The sequence below is a fragment of the Coregonus clupeaformis genome, unplaced genomic scaffold (assembly GCF_020615455.1).
Source record: "Coregonus clupeaformis isolate EN_2021a unplaced genomic scaffold, ASM2061545v1 scaf0163, whole genome shotgun sequence".
Lineage (NCBI taxonomy): Eukaryota > Metazoa > Chordata > Actinopteri > Salmoniformes > Salmonidae > Coregonus > Coregonus clupeaformis.
Window position 1 is genome coordinate 449,983 of NW_025533618.1, and position 24,354 is coordinate 474,336.

The 24,354-nt window shown below is 44.7% G+C and overlaps 1 protein-coding gene across 1 annotated transcript; it reads right to left on the minus strand.

Moving 5' to 3' along the window:
- Positions 1-22,425, minus strand: LOC121542740 (hyaluronan synthase 2-like). The gene is made up of 4 exons (XM_041852256.2): positions 21,896-22,425; positions 9,094-9,720; positions 3,343-3,444; positions 1-1,018 (listed from the first exon to the last, which is right to left on the minus strand). The coding sequence occupies exons 2-4, from the start codon at positions 9,718-9,720 to the stop codon at positions 89-91; spliced, it is 1,659 nt and encodes a 552-aa protein (XP_041708190.1). The 5' UTR covers positions 21,896-22,425; the 3' UTR covers positions 1-88.
- Positions 22,426-24,354: the final 1,929 nt, after the last annotated feature.

Consider the following 24,354-nt stretch of genomic DNA (forward strand, 5'->3'; position numbering starts at 1 on the left):
AGTAGTGCACTATACAGGAAATAGGGTGCCGTTTGAGACGCAGACCAAGGAGTTTCAGGGGGAGGAGGAGGTGGAAAGGAGGGAGGTGTCATACGTCCAGCACCATATCATACTGCTGTTCTTTCTTCCTCTTGCCACATTTAGTGATCAATACTGTGTACAACGTTAAGAGCATGACCCAGTAGCTGGCGTACACTATCGCACCAACGATTAAGATTTTCTTTTCAGACTCTGGAAAATGTTTTCTGGTTTCCTGGACGACCGAATAGATAACGCCAAGGAAGAGGATGGTGAACCAGACCGATATGGGAACGAGCCCTATGAAGTTAGTCACGATCGTCTTCCTCCCCGACGTGCCCCAGCCGGCCTTGTTTATGGTGGCGATAGCGAACATCTTGGCCGGTAGCAGACTGGACATGTACAACACTGAGTAGAAGGACATGAAGACCATTACGATGTTGCCCCTCAGGCAGGAGGCGAAGGAGGACTTGATGAGGGCGACAGCCTGCACGATCAACAGGAAGAGGAGGATGTTCCAGATCCTTCCCTGGTAGAACAGCTGTATCGACGTGGCGATGAGGAAGAAGGGGAAGAATCCGGTGATGACAGCCTCGTAGGTCATCCAGAGGTGGTGCTTGTGGAACCACATGGCGTTGTAGAGCCACTCTCTGAAGTAGGACTTACTCCAGCGGGTCTGCTGGTTCAGCCAGCGCAAGTAGGTGATGGGGGTCTCGGTCAGGCACTTGGACCGGGCCGTGTACTTGGTGGCGTAGCCCAGGCTCAGTACACGGTTGGTGAGGTGGCGGTCGTCGCCGAAGCTACAGTGGCTGCCCATGAAGGTCTGGTTGTACCAATCCTCCAGGAACTCGTGGAGCAGGTTGTTCCTGTACATTCCCAGTGGTCCGCTGATGCACTGGACGCAGCCGAAGTAGGACTGACACGCTCGCTCGATGTTGAAAGCCACCCAGTAACGGACGCTGCTCAGAAACGAGATCCAGGACTCGTATTTGTTCAGGATCTGTGGAGGAAGAAAGACTCTGAGGGTCAGGGTATTTAAGTTGGTTAACAACTGCTGTAAACACATTCTCTATTATTAGCATAGCAACCAAACTGCACAATCGTAGGTAATTGGTTTAAGGACCCCTAATTAGCAAAAATGAGAGTAATCATATATACCTAAGGTATAGGCTAACTCAATTATGTCAAGGAATGTCCTGTTGTGTAGATGCATTTTTACAGTTTATATTATTTGCCAGGTTTGCTACTCAACAACTGTGTAGGCTGAACCATTACTCTTGATCTTTAAAGAAAGACTTCACAGGATCATAAAAGAAAGACCTGTAGCACTGAAGCTTACTTGTTGAAAAAAAAATCAAAATACAGAGGGTTGTCTTGATTTCTGTGTAGGCTCTAAATGCGGGTCGTAACGGCATCAACATCACTACATCAGTTAATAAACCACAGTGTGAGAAGATTCTCTCAGCCTAACCAAAGCAAATCTGAAGATTCTCTCAGCATAACCGGAGCAAATCTGAAAATTCTCTCTGCCTAACCGGAGCAAATCTGAAGATTCTCTCAGTCTGACTGTAGAAAATCTGAAGATTCTCTCAGTCTAACCGCAGCAAATCTGAAGATTCTCTCAGTCTGACCGCAGCAAATCTGAAGATTCTCTCAGCCTAACCAGAGCAAATCTGAAGATTCTCTCAGTCTGACCGCAGAAAATCTGAAGATTCTCTCAGCCTAACCAGAGCAAATCTGAAGATTCTCTCAGTCTGACCGCAGCAAATCTGAAGATTATCTCTGCCTAACCGGAGCAAATCTGAAGATTCTCTCAGCCTAACCGGAGGAAATCTGAAGATTCTCTCAGTCCTAACCGGAGCAAATCTGAAGATTCTCTCAGCCTAACCGGAGCAAATCTGAAGATTCTCTCAGTCCTAACCGGAGCAAATCAGAAGATTCTCTCAGTCTGACCGCAGTAAATCTGTAGATTCTCTCAGCCTAACCGGAGCAAACCTGAAGATTTTCTCTGCCTAACCGGATCAAATCTGAAGAATCTCTCAGCCTAACCGGAGCAAATCTGAAGATTCTCTCAGCATAACCGGAGCAAATCTGAAAATTCTCTCTGCCTAACCGGAGCAAATCTGAAGATTCTCTCAGTCTGACTGCAGCAAATCTGAAGATTCTCTCAGTCCTAACCGGAGAAAATCTGAAGATTCTCTCAGTCTAACCGCAGCAAATCTGAAGATTCTCTCAGTCTGACCGCAGCAAATCTGAAGATTCTCTCAGCCTAACCAGAGCAAATCTGAAGATTCTCTCAGTCTGACCGCAGCAAATCTGAAGATTCTCTCAGCCTAACCAGAGCAAATCTGAAGATTCTCTCAGTCTGACCGCAGCAAATCTGAAGATTCTCTCTGCCTAACCGGAGCAAATCTGAAGATTCTCTCAGCCTAACCGGAGGAAATCTGAAGATTCTCTCAGTCCTAACCGGAGCAAATCTGAAGATTCTCTCAGCCTAACCGGAGCAAATCTGAAGATTCTCTCAGTCCTAACTGGAGCAAATCAGAAGATTCTCTCAGTCTGACCGCAGCAAATCTGTAGATTCTCTCAGCCTAACCGGAGCAAATCTGAAGATTTTCTCTGCCTAACCGGATCAAATCTGAAGAATCTCTCAGCCTAACCGGAGCAAATCTGAAGATTCTCTCAGTCTGACCGGAGCAAATCTGAAGATTCTCTCAGTCCTAACCGGAGCAAATCTGAAGTGGCACCCTATTCCCTATACAGTGCACTACTGTTGGCCAGAGCCTAAATTGTACTTATGGTTCAAAAGGCTCTAGGTAAAAGTAGTGCATTCTATAGGGAATAGAGTGACATTTAGGCAGTCTAGACATGTAGACTACAGTAGTGTACTAGGTAAGGCAGGGGTCTCCAATCCCGAGTCCTGGAAAGCTACTGGGTGGTCAGGATTTTTGGTCCAGCAGTAACACACCTGAATCTGCTAATCACCAGACTGAAGATCACAATTCGTTTTTACCAGCAATGTTAGTGATGGGTTAGATACGTGGAGGCTGCTGAGGGGAGGATGGCTCATAATAATGGCCCGGAATGGAGTGAATGGAATGGTATCAAAAACATGATTTTCACGTGGTTGATACCGTTCCATTCACTCCATTCCAGCCATTATTATGAGCCGTTCTCCCCTCAGCAGCCCCCACTGTGCTGAACCCAACATCAGTCTTCTATCAACAGAAGACTGGAGCTGGTTTCAACACCTACAGTGTGGTACCAGGCTGGGAGAACACTGTCTCAGACAAACAAACAAGTAAATAACATTGGAGTCGTTACCTGCACATCTCCCCCTACTCCTCCCACCATGGGGTCTTCCTCCAGAACCTTCACCATCTCCACAGATGATGCGGGATCCAGCATAGTGTCAGAGTCACACACCTGAAACACAGGGGACACACTATCCTGTTAAATCCACAAACACTTCACCCAAAACACTTCTCACGCTCTCTCCCACAATGCAAAGTTAGAAAGTTAAACTAGGGCAGAAGATCTCGTTACACGGACAAAGAGTCCTTCATCAAGTTTTTTGGGCGGGATATGTTTGTTTTATATTGGCCAATTTGACCAATCAGCGGTGCATTAATTACACTGATTACTGATGGACAGCATTGCTTTGTGTTTCTTTGAAAAGCCACTTTCATTTTGTAATTCTTTTGGATGTCAAGTTGAAGCTTTGTTTGCAACCTGGATGTTTCCCAGAAAGCTTGTTCCAAACAAGTTAGTGTCAAGTGGGAAGGTCCGTCAGTTGGTCAACAAACATCAACCAACCGTGTGGGTAAAGTCATATTTGCATCTACAGATCTCCTTCACAGATTAGAAAGATTTCTTCAGTCACTCCTTCATTGGGTATTATTTTATTGGGTAAGTGAAGTCATTGGGGCCGGTGAAAGGAGGGCTGGGGTTTGGCTGGGAGGTTGGAAGGAAGGAAGGTTGCTGTGCTGTTTGGGACGGCTTCCTGTACTGGAAGTGATACAGTATAGTTGTGTTGTGATTGGTTGTGTTCTGACTGAGAGAGGGTTGTGTTGTGATTGGTTGTGTTCTGACTGAGAGAGGGTTGTGTTGTGATTGGTTGTGTTCTGACTGAGAGATGGTTGTGTTGTGATTGGTTGTGTTCTGACTGAGAGAGGGTTGTGTTGTGATTGGTTGTGTTCTGACTGAGAGAGGGTTGTGTTGTGATTGGTTGTGTTCTGACTGAGAGAGGGTTGTGTTGTGATTGGTTGTGTTCTGACTGAGAGATGGTTGTGTTGTGATTGGTTGTGTTCTGACTGAGAGATGGTTGTGTTGTGATTGGTTGTGTTCTGACTGAGAGAGGGTTGTGATTGGTTGTTTTCTGACTGAGAGAGGGTTGTGTTGTGATTGGTTGTGTTCTGACTGAGAGAGGGTTGTGTTGTGATTGGTTGTGTTCTGACTGAGAGAGGTGTGTTGTGATTGGTTGTGTTCTGACTGAGAGAGGGTTGTGTTGTGATTGGTTGTGTTCTGACTGAGAGAGGGTTTTGTTGTGATTGGTTGTGTTCTGACTGAGAGAGGGTTGTGTTGTGATTGTTGTGTTCTGGTGGTGGCAGAGAATTTGTTGTAGTCAAAAAGGCATCCTACAACAACCTGTAGTATAGCTATTTCAAAATAGTAATATTTAGAGAAAGATCAAGATAGTTGTTTGAATTGTTTGAAAATGAATTAATTTTGATTGTGTAGTGCTGTGAGAATTCAATTTCTATCTTTCTGCTGTAAGAGTAATGAATTAAAACACAAATGTCATGAAAGGAGGGTAACTAAAGAGAATGATATGGCCAGAAGATAATCAAAACACCTCAGGAATATACTTCTGTAACCCTAACCAGTCTATTGCTTTTGATACACAGTACATCAATACACATGCCCTTTCCCAGTGAGAACAGCTGCTCATGCAAAGTTTGGCATAGCCTGTTGGCACACCTGCAATCATTCTAATGTGCACGACATTACTCATGTTATTTTCATAATCTGTTGAGTGTTTGATTAAGTGAAGCTGCATCACTACAATAGAAATGGAATGCTATTTCTTTGATCACTTCCCCTTGGCAACCAGTCCGATAGCAACGTTAGCACCAAACCTGTTCTGATAGCCCATAAATGGCATTAATATCCACAGATCAACAACAAATCACTACAAAGACTACAGATGCTGAAAACAAAAGGGGGAAAGTCCCATTTCATCTTTCTAGTTTGACAGTAAAAGAGTAAACAGATTGCAGCTGTAACAAGCCTCAGCTTGGGGAGATAACACGAAAACCGCTAATAATCAGTCGTTCCTTCGATAAGTGGTTATCGGAAATAGCTTGTGTAAAAGTTATTCTCAGTAACACATGTTCCATCTGGCGTCAGTCGGTTGATCTGTGCCACAAATACCACAAAGGTTTGACATCGCAAAGGCTAAGGTCATAAAGTCAGCAGACGAAACGATGGATTCACTGATGTTCCAACTGGATCCATACGACACGTAGCGCATGTCCTCTGTCCGACAGACTGCGTTGTAGGCCTGTTTCTAACGCCTTAGTACGCTGGTCGCACGGCGCTAGCTCTCTAACAAACGAGGGGTTGTCTTGGGTGTCCTGGGGCCTTCCTCTCGCAGTGTGAGACTGGAATATTACTATTATATATTAGTAATATATTATATATATTATTATAATAGTATATATTATATATATTATTATAATAGTATATATATTATATAATATACTGGAATATTAGTTGACCCATAATATAGCCTGCCAACAGAATAATGACACTGCAAAGCAATGCCGGGTAACACTTTACATTAAGTTGCTCTTACGCCTGTGTAGTTAAGCGTTAACCCAATGCCACAATATCAATTTATTCACACACAGTTATGGTGAGAATAGAAGGTTTAGTTCTTTTGACACTATGGGCCCCTGGTCAAACGTAGTGCACTGTATAGGGAAAAGGGTGCTATTTGGGACGCAGCAAAGCAATGTTAGTTTATTGTGTTGATCATGCAGCAACCGGTAGCTAAATAAAGGTCACGGAAAGTTCATCCACTGATGCAACATATCTTATCAGACATAACAGGGACCGCTAAGAGGAATGCTTAAAGGGACATTTCAATGTCGTAGGCATAATTTCCAGCACCACTCCAACATCAACATCTTTGAAAATGTTTCAATGTTTTGTAGTAAAAAAATATATAAGTGTTTCCAATGACATCATCAACTAATTAGTAGACAATTAGTAGGCAATTAGTAGGTAATGCCTCCTCATTCATTGGTTAAAATCACATGATGCACACCGATGATGTCATCGATGATGTCATCGGAAACACTTACCTTCCTCTATCTATTTTACTACAAAACATAGAAACTTGCAATTTTCAACATATGTTGATGCTGGGATGGTGCTGGAGATTATGCCTACGACGCTAAACATTTTTGAAATTTCCATTTAAGCAATTTGGAGTAATTCAGTTTAAACTGGCTACCTTTGCAAGGACATAGCCGTAGAGAAAAATCTGTCATCTCTGTGTTGAACTGTTGAGGCCCTCTGCTCCACTAGCAGCTAAAGGGAATAAAGGCTTCAGGTAAGTCCTGAAGCCTTTATTCGGGTAGTCGAACCGAACGAGTGTGCTGGCATACTCCCTTAAAAGTTATTCGCTTGAAAAACGATAAAAGAGCGGCAATAGTACTGTTTGTCCATTTTGAGACGCCGTAGCCAGTATACACTTCCTCAAAATAGTCAGAATTAATCTAAGACAACTCAAGAAATCTGTAATACATTTTTTGCAGAGGAGATCTTAGTCGCACAATTTGACATCTAACTAAGATGTTTGGTGCAGTATTTTTCAATGAAAACGAGTCGTCTCTGGTTGAATGACAACAAAGACTTTATTGAAGAATCCCTACTGTTGACCAATCACCGACGAAGGGGCGTAGACTTCGGCCCCCGAACATCGGCTTGCTTCCAGAAAAAAATTTGTGTGCCCGAACAGCTGAAAAAAACCCTAACCGAAGTCCAAAACGAATACAAACATCACAAGATGTTGTTATAATATATGAACTTTCAGCTGGGAAGCATGCGGACGCCTTAAGGCTGCTTCCCAAATGACACCCTATTCCCTATATAGTGCACTACTTTTGACCGTGGCCATTTGGGACGCAACCTAAGTCTAGTAATCTGTGTGTTGCCAAGCCAAGGCTTTAACCGTCACGATCAGGTACGTTAGACAGACGACCCCACAGTGAGAATAACCACACAGGTCTGGTAGCTAATAGCTAGCTAAGACAGATATGTGAGAATGGCAACACAGTTAGCCCTACATAAGCTTTGGATCAGAGGTTAGAAATATAACTGAAACCAGCTGTTTGCGGTGGAAAGACAGCAGTGTACTAGACTGCGTCCCAAACGGAGCCCTATTGGGCCCTGGACAAAAACAGTGCACTGAATATGGAATAGGGTGCCATTTGGGATATAGCCTTTCATTGATCTCATTATTACCTGTTTATACGAACTATGGGTTCTTTTTTCACTGACAGAACAATTTTTTCTTTACCGGTACTACACTCAGAAAAATAGGTGCTATCTAGAACCTTTAATCTTCGGCTGTCCCCATAGTAGTACCGCTTGAATAACCCTTTCGGTTCCAGGTAAAACCCATTTTTCTAAGAGTGTACCGAGCTTGGAACGTGTTTGACTCGTGTATATGTTCAAGCTTTTGCCGAAAACAGATGCTAGCATCTATTGTATGGTCTCCAATATCCCACCTCAAGACTCATGACGTTCAGAGGCAGACAATCTAGTTATCCAGAGCAGTTTGGAGGACCTACACTCCAGTATTATCCAGAGCAGTTTGGAGGACCTACACTCCAGTATTATCCAGAGCAGTTTGGAGGACCTACACTCCAGTATTATCCAGAGCAGTTTGGAGGACCTATACTCCAGTATTATCCAGAGCAGTTTGGAGGACCTACACTCCAGTATTATCCAGAGCAGTTTGGAGGACCTACACTCCAGTATTATCCAGAGCAGTTTGGAGGACCTACACTCCAGTATTATCCAGAGCAGTTTGGAGGACCTACACTCCAGTATTATCCAGAGCAGTTTGGAGGACCTACACTCAAGTATTATCCAGAGCAGTTTGGAGGACCTACACTCCAGTATTATCCAGAGCAGTTTGGAGGACCTACACTCCAGTATTATCCAGAGCAGTTTGGAGGACCTACACTCCAGTATTATCCAGAGCAGTTTGGAGGACCTACACTCTAGTATTATCCAGAGCAGTTTGGAGGACCTACACTCCAGTATTATCCAGAGCAGTTTGGAGGACCTACACTCCAGTATTATCCAGAGCAGTTTGGAGGACCTACACTCCAGTATTATCCAGAGCAGTTTGGAGGACCTACACTCCAGTATTATCCAGAGCAGATTGGAGGACCTACACTCCAGTATTATCCAGAGCAGTTTGGAGGACCTACACTCCAGTATTATCCAGAGCAGTTTGGAGGACCTACACTCAAGTATTATCCAGAGCAGTTTGGAGGACCTACACTCCAGTATTATCCAGAGCAGATTGGAGGACCTACACTCCAGTATTGCTGTATAACTATTCACAATGTAGTATATACAGCACAGTTGGGAAAAATACTACTTAGTAAATGTTATTGAAGGAACTTTATACACGCCTTGGGATAGTAGCTAATGCGGATACTGTCACTTTTAAAGTTCCTCATTGAGAATACTGTGTGTTTTGACGCCATTCTATTGCAACATGATCTGACTCCAACCTATTAGCCGACAGGTCTCTCCACTTTGTCTGAGTTGGACTGAGTGCAGAGAAATATGTTAATGGCTTCACACTGAGGTCTAGCACTCTGATGAACAGCATTACCCTTACAGCCTTGAAGCTATGGTACATGCACATGGCCTCCACACCATCCTTTTTTCAGAAAGAGAGCACAAAAGCGTCTTTGTGTACCCCATATTTAGCTTGGCACAAACCGCACCGCCCCACCCTCCAACCCCTCCTCCTCCAGGACTTACCTGAACATAGTGCACACTCCTCCCCAGGGCTTTGAAGGCTGTGTACATGACTTCCCTCTTGCCTCCCCACTTCTGCATGATGCAGACACACTTATTATTGAGCACCAGGCGCAAGACGGCCTGCAGGCTCTCAGCGTACGTCTCGTCCGTCTCCTCAGGTCCCCGGTGGTGGTAGTTGTTTTTCCAGACGTAAGTGGCGGCTTTATCCCTGCCCATGATCTCCCGGAAGATCTCCATCATGTAGTTGTCGTCCTCGTTATTCCCGTCAATCACCATGACGACCTTGATGCCCGGGTAGGTCAACCTCTTGACGGATACCAAGCACTTCCTCAGGTACGCCGGGTCCTCCTGATAGGCTGCGATGCACAGGGCCAGTGATTTGGTGAGTTTGATGGGCGTCTCCAGGGATCTCCTCATGTTCCGGTGTTCTAGGAGAGCGAACAGACTCTGGATGAGGAGGTGGATGACCAGGATGGCCCCGTACAGCCCGAAGGACAAGTGGTTTCGTGCCGTGGTGAAAAACTGGTAGCCCATGATGTAGGCGGTAGAGATCCCCACGAGTAGCGAGACTCCAAACATTGTCGTCCCGATAAATCTTAGGTAGGTGAGAGCTTTGTCACATCTCATCTGGAAAAGCAACAAGAACAGAACCATTGTCAATGTCAAATGAGATGACAGTGGAGACATACAGTGGGATCAATATTGAAACGATAGTAGAGACACTGGGAGGACATTGACGTGGTAATTACTAAATGAACACAGCTGCAGATATTAATTGGTCAACTTGATAGAGATATACTGAAGACATAATGATGACAGATGTACCTAATAATCATCATTATATGATACGTCACAGTAAAAGCTCTACTCGTGTTTTACAACAACAAAAACCAGGTTCAGACAGCCGAGGAAGTTTGTCCCCCCCCTCCCTTACTCCCCTTCCATCCCTTTCTCCCTCCATCCCCCTCCCCAGAAATCCCCCTCTAAATGTCAGATGTTTCTCTATGGCCGATTGTTCCAAGTCTCTTTACTAACGCTGCGTACCATCTGCTGGGCAGACGCAAGAGCCGAGCGAGAGAGCGAGCACCACCCTCTGACATCATCTGTTTATATCTCCGTGGGAAGACAAGAGCAGTGAAATATAAAAACGCTGCCTCTCCACTAAAGACCCTTCTGTCACAGTGAAGAATATGGTGGTACATTTGGATCAGTTGAGGCAGTGTGAGGCGGTACCTCTTGTTTAAGGCTTAGACATGTGATAGCTTAAGTGACACTTCAAGGTGTCTAATGCTGTTGAAAAGCAAAGAAACACTATCATGTCTTGTTTTATTTGACTGACCGTTTTTTGGGGTCTACACTAAAGACCCTTCTGTCACAGTGAAGAATATGGTGGTACATTTGGATCAGTTGAGGCAGTGTGAGGCGGTACCTCTTGTTTAAGGCTTAGACATGTGATAGCTTAAGTGACACTTCAAGGTGTCTAATGCTGTTGAAAAGCAAAAAAACACTATCATGTCTTGTTTTATTTGACTGACCGTTTTTTGGGGTCTACACTAAAGACCCTTCTGTCACAGTGAAGCGGGAAGTAGTGCATCTTGTTACTTTGCTTTAATTAAAGATCTTAGATCTATCATAAGTGACACTTTGATGTGTCCAATGCTGACTGCATGGGTCTCTCCATTAACACTAAAGACCCATCTGTCTGAGGTCCTGGTAGGTTACATTAAAGGCTGAGGTGGTCTTGGTAGACAACATTAAAGACTGATGTCGTCTTGGCAGACTACATTAAAGGCTGAGGTCATCTTGGTAGGCTATAGTAAAGGCTGAGGTCGTCTTGGTAGACTACAGCAAAGACTGATGTCGTCTTGACAGACTATATTAAAGTCTGAGATCGTCTTGACAGACTACATTAAAGGCTGATGTCGTCTTGACAGACTATATTAAAGTCTGAGATCGTCTTGACAGACTACATTAAAGGCTGAGGTCATCTTGGTAGGCTATATTAAAGTCTGAGATTGTCTTGGTAGACTACATTAAAGACTAAGGTCGTCTTGGTAGACTACATTAAAGACTGAGGTCGTCTTGGTAGACTACATTAAAGGCTTATGTCTAGTCTAAGTGACAACTCAAGGTGTCCAATGCTGTCTAAAAGCAAAGAAACACTGACATGTCTTGTTTGACTTGAGTGCTAGTTATTTTAGTTTTTAAATCAGCCGCCTCCTTGATTTGGAATAGGGACTGGAACGGGAAGGGTGAAATATAAAATGCTCCATGCATGGGTCTCTCTCCACGTGACCTAAAGTAGCAGGCGTAAAAGAAACGCCTGAAACTAGATTCCCTACATACTGGTCTTGACGAGAAGGAAAGAAACTGACGCGGGAGGTTCTCTTCTGCACTTTTCAACCAATCCAGTAAATGTGGAGGAGGAGTTAAGATAGAGTGTCTCCTTGTTAACGTCCAAAAGTGGAAGTCACGCGAAGTCACAGGCTCTCTTTCCATTTCCCCTGAAAACTTGAACACACGGTTGTTGGGGACTCGGCAGAGGCTACTATCCATGAAAGACCCCTCTATCTGTCACAGTGAAGAAGAATGTGCTACATCTTGGCTAAAGGCTTGGATATTTGATAGCCTAAGTGACACCTTAAAGGTGTACGATGCTGTTGCGAAGCAAAGAAACCCTGACATGCCTTGTGTCTAGACTGCAGTTTAGTTTATTTTAAGTCAGCCAGCTCCTCGGCATGGAATAAGGCCTGGATCACTTGATACAGCATGAAAAGGGGGACGTAGTCTGTGTGTGAGGCGAGCTGAGCGCTGAACTGGCATGTCTCTGGGCTTTAAGTGTCATCACATTTACAAGACCTCTGACTCCATTCCCCTCCATGTGTTCCAGGTCCCCACCCTTGGCCAACTGGTTAACCTAACGCATTGGTGTTAATGTCTGTAGTGTTAACTCAGTACAAATAGTATCCCAAACCCTCCTGTTCAAGTCCCACTGTTGTAGGGTAAACTCTGTGTGAACTGTGAACCTAAACCCTCATTCAGATGGTGCTAAAACAGCCTGAGTAGCAAAACCCTGCATAACTGTGAACCTAAACCCCCATTCAAATAGTGCTATAACAGCCTGGATAGCTAAACTCTGTGTGAACTGTGAACCTAAACCCCCATTCAGATGGTGCTAAAACAGCCTGGATAGCAAAACCCTGCGGGCCAGATGCATAAGGATTAACCCCTAATCAGGGGAGAGTGTGTGTGTGTGTGTGCTTGTGTGTGTGTGTGTGTGCTTGTGTGTGTGTGTGTGTGCTTGTGTGTGTGAAATGACGTTTCCCCCCTCCTCCTCCTCCCCTTAAACCCCATTGTAGTTCCGGATCCTATGTAGATCTAAAGCCTGGTTTGATGTTGATGATGATGTGTTTTCCTGTGTGCCGAATACACCAGATATTGTTGTTGTGGGCGGAGGCAAGGGGGAGGGGCTCATTTTGCTAATTTGACGGCTACATGGAGCAGGCCTTTGCCGAGAAGCTGCTTAAGTACCAGCCCCTCGTGGCACCCTTGGACAGCCTCGGGCGGAGGTGCAAGCTGATGGCGCTGATATTCGGCAGTCTCGGCCACGTACACAGGCTTGCAGTGTGTGGCCTACAAATTGCGGGCCTGACAAAAACTAAGGCAACGCAATTGGCTAGGTACTGCTCTGTTTCAGCTGCCGTGGGCAGACTGGCTGTTTGGAGAAGGAGGTGCTTTCTGTACCCTTGAGTGCCATGCATACAGGGACCTTTGAAATGTTTGGATCCTTTTTTTTTTACATTTGATTGGTGGATTGTGTGTGTGTGTGTGTGGACATGTTTAACTATTCTTGTGGGGACCAGAAGTCCAGTAGGGGGACCAGAAGTCCCCACAAGAATAGTAAACAAACAAAAATTTGACCAACTGGTGACATTTTGTTAGTCCCGATGAGGTCTAATGCTATTACTAGGGGGTTTAGGTTTAATGTTAGAATTAGTGTTGGGGTTTCGAATTACGTTAAGGGTTAGGGTTAGGAGCTAGGATTAGTTTTAGGATTAGTGTTAGGTTTTTGGGTTAGGGTTAAAGTTAAGATTAAGGTTAGGGTTAGGTTTAGGGGTTAGGGAAAATAGGATTTTGAATGGGACTGAATTGTGTGTCCCCACAAGGTTAGCTGTACAACACTGTGTGTGTGTGTACGTGTGACATCGAGGGTGTCATCAAAGTATTGAGATGATGTCACCTCACAGTGTCATAAGGTCCTGTGTGTGTTGTCCCTGTGCTGTATGCTGGATGGGTTAGCTTGAACACTTCCAGACTGAGAATGAGTCCCAAATGGCACCCCATTCCCTATATAGTGCACTGCTTTAGACCAGAGCCATATGGGCCCTTGTTAAAAAAAAGTAGTGCACTAAATAGGGAATAGTGTGCCATTTTGGGATGCGACCTGACTGACGCACTGTATCGGCTGGGGCTGGGCAGGACACTCCCTTTGCCTGAGATAACACTGCCAACGATTGATGACAAATGATCTCAGTTGATAGTGATTAAGGCTGAGGAAGTGAAGGGTGTGTGATGGAGAGTGAAGGCTGAGGAAGTGAAGGGTGTGTGATGGAGAGTGAAGGCTGAGGAAGTGAAGGGAGGTGTTGGAGAGTGAAGGCTGAGGAAGTGAAGGGTGTGTGTTGGAGAGTGAAGGCTGAGGAAGTGAAGGGTGTGTGTTGGAGAGTGAAGGCTGAGGAAGTGAAGGGGGGTGTTGGAGAGTGAAGGCTGAGGAAGTGAAGGGGGTGTTGGAGAGTGAAGGCTGAGGAAGTGAAGGGTGTGTGATGGAGAGTGAAGGCTGAGGAAGTGAAGGGTGTGTGATGGAGAGTGAAGGCTGAGGAAGTGAAGGGTGTGTGATGGAGAGTGAAGGCTGAGGAAGTGAAGGAGGCTGTTGGAGAGTGAAGGTAACCAATAAAAACCTTGTAGCTGCAGCCAACTGCATGTCTAACACGTCATAACTACAGCTGAGGTAGAGTGAGAGAGTCTGTATGTGTGTGCGTGTGTGTGTGTGTGTGTGTGTGTGTGTGTGTGTGTGTGTGTGTGTGTGTGTGTGTGTGTGTGTGTGTGTGTGTGTGTGTGTGTGTGTGTGTGTGTGTGTGTGTGTGTGTGTGTGTGTGTGTCTGTAGGCTATAGGGTAATGTGTCTGCCATGTTGGTGAAACAGCATGGTAGCTGTTATATAAAGACTTCATATTTACACCTGTTGTCTGACTATACGTCTGAGAATACAACATGAAGGCAATTCGTTTCATTCTGCTGGAGCTGGCCCTGTTCCAGGAGAGGTTTAGAGGATAGGAGGACACAGGGAGGGGTTCCTGTGCTGAACTGGAGAGACTCAACGGAGAGTTGAATCATGCTCAGTTGGGAAAACCTAAACTCCAAGGCTTTGACGGTTTAGATGAAATACAACACTGCGGCCAGAGCAGAGCTGAGCAAAGCTGAAACTGGGCCAAGAGGACAACTGAAATATAATCGTGGCAATGAATGGAGTCAATTAACTTTACAGCTCTAAAATGAATACCTGCTGCAGTTAAAAACGCTTTATGAATCTAGTGGTCTACCGCCATGGAGGGGCAGTTCACACCTGGTCAGTGACGCGGGCTGCGTCCCAAATGGCACCCTATCCTCTATATAGTGCACTACTTTTTAAACCAGAGCCCCTATAGGCCACAGCTGTATAAAGTGCACTAGATAGGGAATAGGGTGTCATTTGGGACGCAGCCATGGCCACACTTATTGATATAACTTTAATAACACTTGTCTTGCTAACTCTTGTCTTGCTAACAGTTGTCTTGCTAACACTTGACTTGCTAACACTTGTCTTGCTAACACTTGTCTTGCTAAAAGTTGTCTTGCTAACACTTGTCTTGCTAACACTTGTCTTGCTAACACTTGTCTTGCTAATGTAGTGTATTGAGATTATGATGGTGTTAAATGTTTTTTTAAGTGGAACTGAAAGAATGTTGATTTTAGTATCAAGAGGGAATGTTTTAGTGTAACGCCACATACAACAGACAGGAAGTGTGTTGCAGACAGGGGATTGGACCGTAGAGGGAGCCACCCACATCTTGGGAATTTATATATACTGGGGGAAAAACGAAGGAGGGTCAGAAAGCATTGAGATTCATTTGGGACTGCTTCTCCAGATCTCCGCGGGTCTGTAACTTATGCTGTAACCTCGTGATTTTAATAAAAGCCTTTGAACACGGTGCAGCTTAAGCGGACTCTTTGGTTGAAAGCAATAGCCACCAGCAGCCGACGCGACACGACACTAACACTTGTCTTGCTAACACTTGACTTGCTAACACTTGTCTTGCTAACACTTGTCTTGCTAAAAGTTGTCTTGCTAACAGTTGTCTTGCTAACACTTGACTTGCTAACACTTGTCTTGCTAACACTTGACTTGCTAACACTTGTCTTGCTAACACTTGACTTGCTAACACTTGTCTTGCTAACACTTGTCTTGCTAAAAGTTGTCTTGCTAACACTTGTCTTGCTAAAACTTGTCTTGCTAACACTTGTCTTGCTAACACTTGTCTTGCTAACACTTGTCTTGCTAACACTTGTCTTGCTAAAAGTTGTCTTGCTAACACTTGTCTTGCTAAAAGTTGTCTTGCTAACACTTGTCTTGCTAACACTTGTCTTGCTAACACTTGTCTTGCTAACACTTGTCTTGCTAACACTTGTCTTGCTAACACTTGTCTTGCTAACACTTGTCTTGCTAAAAGTTGTCTTGCTAACAGTATGTGTGGAAGGAGGATGAAAGGATAGAAGGGGGGTTGTTGAATGAAAGAATAAGACGTTGAATTGATATACTGGAGATGTATGGTGAGGTGGAACTTCACGCGTGGAATAATCAATCAATCAATTCAATCAGATGGTGTACCACCACCATGGATATACGGCTTCAATGGCACTTACACCTTACAGCATGTGCAGAAGGGGGAAATATATCAGGATATAAGGGGGTTGTTGAACAAAAAAAATAAAGTTGATATACTGTATTTAATAAATGCTAAAGTGATGTCCTTGTGCAGCTGGATGGTTTTAGTGTAGCACTTACAGACTGCATGCTGAAGTGGAACCTCATGTGTAGTCATGAAGGCCAGTAAAGTTAGATCCCCCATTCCATTGTGTATGGTTTCTTAACGCATCTGTGTTACAGGCTAATACAGTAACGGTACCATAATACAGTACGTGGTTATAGTCTGCAGAGATTCCACTTCATGTCTGAGAGGCAGAGTTGCGTTAAAATGAAGATGGCCCTTAAGACTGCCATTATAAATGACGGGAAACACATGCCTCATGACAACTATTCTATAGCAGATTAAAATACAGGAATGCTAGGAGAGACCAGGGATCCTTGTAGAGGGTGTTAATTATTCAGGACTGTACTGTCTCAAAGCTTGCTAGTGTAGTTAGCAAATTGTAGTTCTTGCTAGGCTTGCTACTGTAGTTAGCTCAGATCAAACCTTCTCTTGAACTGGACTTTAAAGCAAACTCAATGAACAAAAGTCACTGAGGTTCTGAGGTTCTGAAACGTGATTAAGAGACAACTAGTGATGACCCTATGTAGTCTAAAACCTGACCCAGTGGCTGCAGTACCGGACCCTATGTAGTCTAAAACCTGACCCAGTGGCTGCAGTACCGGACCCTATTTAGTCTAAAACCTGACCCAGTGGCTGCAGAACCGGACCCTATGTAGTCTAAAACCTGACCCAGTGGCTGCAGTACCGGACCCTATGTAGTCTAAAACCTGACCCAGTGGCTGCAGTACCGGACCCTATGTAGTCTAAAACCTGACCCAGTGGCTGCAGTACCGGACCCTATGTAGTCTAAAACCTGACCCAGTGGCTGCAGTACCGGACCCTATGTAGTCTAAAACCTGACCCAGTGGCTGCAGTACCGGACCCTATGTAGTCTAAAACCTGACCCAGTGGATGCAGAACCGGACCCTATGTAGTCTAAAACCTGACCCAGTGGCTGCAGTACCGGACCCTATGTAGTCTAAAACCTGACCCAGTGGCTGCAGTACCGGACCCTATGTAGTCTAAAACCTGACCCAGTGGCTGCAGTACCGGACCCTATGTAGTCTAAAAACCTGACCCAGTGGCTGCAGTACCGGACCCTATGTAGTCTAAAACCTGACCCAGTGGCTGCAGTACCGGACCCTATGTAGTCTAAAACCTGACCCAGTGGCTGCAGTACCGGACCCTAGGTAGTCTAAAACCTGACCCAGTGGCTGCAGTACCAGACCCTATGTAGTCTAAAACCTGACCCAGTGGCTGCAGTACTCTCAATGGTGTGGGACTCATGTTGTCATTAAGTGTTCCATCATTAAATACGTCCTCCTCCTCTTCCTCTCCTGATTGGAATCAGCTGTGGTAGTTACAGTACAACACAGTCTTCCCTCATACAGCTCCCCCTCTCTTTCTGGATGGGTTTAACCTCAGGAAGAGGAGGAGGCTGTGTGTGAAGTTAAACTTGGGCGGTGGTGGCGCCTCGCCATCCCTGACTTCTGGATGCTTTCCTGATTCAGCTAGCTCTCCGACTCCTCCATCACATCTCTCCCTCCTTCCTGTCTGGTCTGGTCAGTGATCAGACATCTCCACCACTACTACTTATACTGTTCCTCCAGCTCCCTGACTTTCTGCTGCTCACCTCCTCTTTATGCCTTATCTCCTTCCCTGGTTCCCTCCTTCCCTGGTTATCTCCTTCCCTGGTTCCTTCCTTCCCTGGTTCCCTCCTTCCCTGGTTCCCTTCTTCCCTGGTTCCCTCCTTCCCTGTTTCTCTCCTTCCCTGGTTCCCTCCTTCCCTGGTTTCCTCCTTCCCTGGTTCCCTCCTTCCCTGGTTCTCTCCTTCCCTGGTTCCCTTCTTCCCTGGTTCCCTCCTTCCCTGTTTCCTCATTCCCTGGTATTCTCCTTCCCTGGTTCCTTCCTTCCCTGTTTCCCTCCTTCCCTGGTTCCCTCCTTCCCTGGTTCCCTCCTTCCCTGTTTCCCTCCTTTCCTGTTTCCCTCCTTCCCTGTTTCCCTCCTTCCCTGGTCCCTCCTTCCCTGTTTCCCTCCTTCCCTGGTTCTCTCCTTAACCTGTTTCCCTCCTTCCCTGGTCCCTCCTTCCCTGGTTTTCTCCTTCCCTGGTTCCCTCCTTCCCTTGTTCCCTCGTTCCCTGGTTCCCTCCTTCCCTGGTTCCTTCCTTCCCTGGTTTCCTCCTTCCCTGGTTCTCTCCTTCCCTGGTTTTCTCCTTCCCTGGTTCCCTTCTTCCCTGGTTCTCTCCTTCCCTGGTTCCCTCCTTCCCTGGTTCCCTCCTTCCCTGGTTCCTTCCTTCCCTGGTTTCCTCCTTCCCTGGTTCTCTCCTTCCCTGGTTTTCTCCTTCCCTGGTTCCCTTCTTCCCTGGTTCTCTCCTTCCCTGGTTCCCTCCTTCCCTGGTTCATTCCTTCCCTGGTTCCCTCCTTCCCTGGTTCCCTCCTCCTGACTTTTGACCAGTAGTGTATATTGAGTTGAGGACTACCATGTCTCAACGGGATTCGTCATGCGGTTAAAATGAATGACAGCATGTACTCTTGCAGTCATGTGGTCTTGTTCAAATCAAAGCAAATCAAATGTTATTGCGGGTGTAGTGAAATGCTTGTGCTTCTAGCGCCGACAGTGCAGTAATATCTAACAAGTAATATCTAACAATTTCACAACATATACCCAATACACACAAATCTAGTAAGGAATGGAATTTAAGAATGTATACATATATGGACAAGCAATGACAGAGCGGCATGGACTAAGATACAGTAGAATATTATAGAATAGAATACAGTATATACATATGAGGTGAGTAGTGCAAGATATGTAAACATTATTAAAGTGACTAGTGTTCCATTTCTTAAAGTGGCCAGTGATTTCAGTAGGCAGCAGCAGCCTCTAATGTGCTAGTGATGGCTATTTAACAGTCTGATGGCCTTGAGATATAAGCTGTTTTTCATTCTCTCGGTCCCAGCTTTGATGCACCTGTACTGACCCCGCCTTCTGGATGATAGCGGGGTGAACAGGCAGTGGCTCGGGTGGTTGATGTCCTTGATGATCTTTTTGGCCTTCCTGTGACATCGGGTGCTGTAGGTGTCTTGGAGGGTGGGTAGTTTGCCCCCGGTAATGCGTTCGGCAGACCGCACCACCCTCTGGAGAGCCCTGCGGTTGCGGGTGGTGCAGTTGCTCTACCAGGCAGTGATACATCCCGACAGGATGCTCTCAATTGTGCATCTGTAAAAGTTTGTGAGGGTTTTAGGTGCCAAGCCAAATTTCTTCAGCTTCCTGATGTTGAATAAGCTCTGTTGCGCCTTCTTCACCACACTGTTTCCTGAAGTCCACGATCATCTCCTTTGTTTTGTTAACGTTGAGTGAGAGGTTATTTTCCTGGCACCACACTCCCAGAGCCCTCACCTTCTCCCTGTAGGCGGTCTCGTCATTGTTGGTAATCAAGCCTACTACTGTTGTGTCGTCTGCAAACTTGATGATTGAGTTGGAGGCGTGCTTGGCCACGCAGTCATGGGTGAACAGGGAGTACAGGAGGGGGCTGAGCACGCCCCAGTGTTGAGGATCAGCGAAGTGGGGATGTTGTTTCCTACCTTCACCACCTGGGGGCGGCCTGTCAGGAAGTCCAGGACCCAGTTGCACAGGGCGGGGTTCAGACCCAGGGCCTCGAGCTTAATGATGAGCTTGGAGGGTCCTATGGTGTTGAATGCTGAGCTATAGTCAATGAACAGCATTCTTACATATGTATTCCTCTTGACCAGATGGGATAGGGCAGTGTGCAGTGTGGTGGCGATTGCATCGTCTGTGGATCTATTGGGGCGGTAAGCAAATTGAAGTGGGTCTAGGGTGACAGGTAAGGTAGAGGTGATATGATCCTTGACTAGTCTCTCAAAGCACTTCATGATGACAGAGGTGAGTGCTACGGGGCGATAGTCATTTAGTTCAGTTACCTTTGCTTTCTTGGGTACAGGAACAATGGTGGCCATCTTGAAGCATGTGGGAACAGCACACTGGGAAAGGGAGATATTGAATATGTCCGTAAACACACCAGCCAGCTGGTCTGCGCATGCTCTGAGGACGCGGCTAGGGATGCTGTCTGGGCCGGCAGTCTTGCGGGGGTTAACATGCTTAAATGTCTTACTCATGTCAGCCACAGAGAAGGAGAGGCCACAGTCCTTGGTAGTGGGTCTCATCATTGGCACTGTGTTATCCTCAAAGCGGGTGAAGAAGGTGTTTAGCATGTGGTCTTGTTTTCACATAGTTCAAAGCATGTATTTTATCACTTGTGACTTTCATTTAGCCAATTACAGTCATATCCCACTGGGCACACACTGGTTGAATCAATGTTGTTTCCACGTCATTTCAATAAAATGATGTTGAACCAACGTGGAATGAAGTTACATTGAACCAACGTGGAATAGACGTTGAATTGATGTCTGTGCCCAGTGGGATGTTTTACTTTCAGAAATGAAAATAGTCTACTGTGTAGGCCTACATCTTTAAAAAAAATCTCCCTCTAATATGATCATCCCTACACAACAGATGAGATATGATTATATCCACAAAGTATAGGCTTATCGTAAATGATCATAAAGACTGTATGGAATCAAGTCAACTCAAAATCACTAGCTAAATAAACTGCCCTGGAATTAATATTGGGCTGCTATGGGTGTTTCAAACAGCGCGCATCCACGCTGAAGGTATGAAAAAAACGCCTGAGCGGGGAAAGAAAAGGAATCTAGTTTGAAGATCGTTGTTTCCTTGAATAAGGAAGGAACTTCACCCTAATTTGCTCCAGGGGTGGCTTACTAGTATGGCTAACCCTGTAAAACACCACATTTCACTGCACCTATCCTGTGTATGTGACAATAAATACAAAATTAATAAAATACTGTATGCATTAAAAGCGGGGTGACAACCCCGTTGAGGGTACTCTGAAGGAAACCCAATACCTGCCTAGTCATTGGCTCAAGCACCCCTGCGATTCGAATTACTTATAGGCCGTGACGTCGGCATATGTTTTATTCTAACGGTATAATAAGTGATTTGGACAGTGATCGATATGCCCATCCTCGATGGAGTACCGTGTGACTCCAGCTTACTTTAAAACATGGTGTAGATTTTTCCATAGGCAGCAAGGAATAATAAAGAACTACCTTGTTTCGACTTTATTATATAGTTCCACTATTTCATTTCTCCACCGCATATTGGCTGAGATGAATGCAATACTAATGTCTATTTTAAAAAAAGAACAGTAACCAAACCACACATCAACATGTCTATTGGACTGTTCTGTATGGTATGGTAGCCCTACAGTCTATGTCCCACAATAATACCTCAATTTGACAAACATTAAATACTTCCCACACCCTGACAGATATATCATCACTTCAGAAACGATTCGCTTTAGCTCTGTTGTTAGAGCATTGCGCTTGCAACGCCAGGATTGTGGGTTCGTTTCCCACTGGGTGGCCAGTATGAAAATGTATGTACTCACTAACTGTAAGTCGTTCTGAATAAGAGCGTCTGCTAAAATGTAAAATTAAACTATGATTTGGCACCTACCGGACAATCATGACATGTCAGTTGACTTTAGTTGTCAACTTTCACCCAAAGCTCCATTAATTGAACTCAAATTATTCTAAATGAAAATGTCAAAACAAAATAAAAATGTATGCATAATGAAAGAAAACAGCTAGGTAGTCGATAACAAAGTTGTCAAAGTTAATATTGATGTGATGGTCATACCTTGAAGCAGCTGCGAGTGCCTGTGCGGTTTCTTTAAAAAGATGCAGTCAGCATAGGCTCCGTTTGCAGCGTTCAACTTGGAGAAAACTTCTCAGCGACGTCTCTTCTTGTGTCACCTTTGCAGAAACACTCATGAAGCTTAAAATGTTCTTCATAAAGAAAAAAGTTGGTGCATTTTTCCAAGTCTCCTTGCTTTGAACGGTTGAAAACATTCATTCATTCAAGTCTTGTATTTCTTCTTCTTTTAACTTCTCTCTCTGCATACATTAATTATATAATGTATACATTTTAGATGTATACAAATAAGTATAATCATCTTGTTAGTCAACTTTGGCATACGTGTCATTTATGCAATTAATTTATAAACAAAAATAAACAAAAAATAAAAATTGTCATTAAACAGTAGTCAATGTTGGTGAGAAGAGCTGTAAGTAATACAGGTTAAAGTCATGAACTGCCGAACCACGCTGTTTTTACTACTTATTCAGCGTCTAATTCCTTCCAGACGCCTTGGATTTATGCTTCCTGCATGCAGCTCCTTACATTTCAAAAGACTCTTAACTAGGGAGAGTTTTTGGACTTGTTTTAATAAGGGGGGAAGGTTTGAGGATGAGGAGGAGCGACTTATTGGGGAGAGAAGAGAAGAAAAAAAAGTTGATGCCCGAAGTAAGTAACCCATTCAAACTTCTGAGACGTGGACATGAGGATGGAGAAGTGCGTGCGCCTTAGGCTAATTAACCTGAATGTTCATGGGGGAATGCTGATTGTGATATTCGATATTATTAGATTACATTCGATTTCGAAGACATGAAATATGCTTTTGCAGTCCGCAAATAGTTTCTTTGCTACTTTGTATGAGGTTTTTCCATGACAATGTCAGAGTATAGCCTACAGGTAAAACGCATCATCCTTAAGCAAAACTCAAATAACACCGCGTTTATTCGTTTGTATATTAGCTCGGAATAATAACTATTATTCTTGCAATATAACTTGTAATATTTTCTTGCTATCTTTTCAGTGCCCGTAAAGACCGTAATTATCCATCTGGTATTCGTCTGCCATCCATCAATTGGAGCGCTGTACAAGCATTGGCCAGCAGGGAGCGCTATATAATTCTAAACCCCAGCACTGGAGCCCTTGCCATGGAATAGTCTTCTGCAGAGCCATAAATTAACATCTAAATATATGACTCTGGTCTACTGTAGATGCACAGTCATTGGATCAGGCACATTCCTCTACCTTGTGATAGAATTAAAATAGGTGTAAAAATGACAATATTAGTCATTCATTAGCTCATGTTTTCAACAGAGAAAACGTGCTTTGTACATTATTATTATTGAATGTGACGGGAATTCCAAATTAAAAGGAATTCCAAAATATATCAGATGAAAATAATATTGGTCGCTGACATGTCTTATTATCATAATCCCTGAGTTGAACAACAGTAGTATGATAGAATGACATGCCATTGAAAAACCCCATACAGCTGTGTTTGTTAATTTTTTTCTGTATGAAACATATGTCTGTTAAACTCAAATGACTTTCTCTGCCAGGGAGGGACATTGTCACGGCCAAATAGGAGTACCCTTATTTCTCCTGTCCATGTTGCCCAGCCACTATATTTGAACAAGGATACACAATGACTTCCTTTCCCTTACCCACCCCACACACACACACACACACACACTTGCATGCACACACAATCGCTTCCCATCAGTGTTTCACTGTGAGCTTTGGTGTGTGTGTATTGCCTCAGGGACATGGCAGGCAGCTCCAGCTCGGTTGTAGAGCTGCAGTCAGAACAAACTCCCTGGGAGGTGAGAGAGAGAGAGAGAGAGAGAGAGAGAGAGAGAGAGAGAGAGAGAGAGAGAGACAGAGAGAGAGAGAGAGAGAGAGAGAGAGAGAGAGAGAGAGAGAGAGAGAGAGAGAGAGAGAGAGAGAGAGAGAGAGAGAGAGAGAGAGAACATGAAGGGTTCTATGCTCTTCCATCAGCCCAGAGAGGTGCTGAGGGCTGGGGAGTGATGAGTTCAGGCCTTCACTGGTTTTCTCTGGATACGGCCCAAATGGCACCCTATTCCCTATACAGTGCACTACTTTTTGATCAGAGCCCAATGGGATTCCCTATTGGCTTTGGTCAAAAGTAGTTCACTAAATAGGGAATAGGGTGTTATTTGGGATGCTGGTTCTCCCTGACTTTGATGAACAGCAACCATATGTTTCCCAACTGAGGATTCCCAGACCAGAAGCATTGGCAGCAGGCTAGGATACAAAACGTGTATTGTTTTTAGGCCTAGCCCGTCTCGCCAACCAAGCACCAATCTAAACATCACGTTGGCGATTAAAAAATCATGACATCACATGACATGTTTCTTTTCCTTCCGAACAGTAGACTGTGCTTGATTTAACTTGAGGTGTGCACTTTTGGGACTATTCCATTGGTTCATTTGTCAATCAAGAGC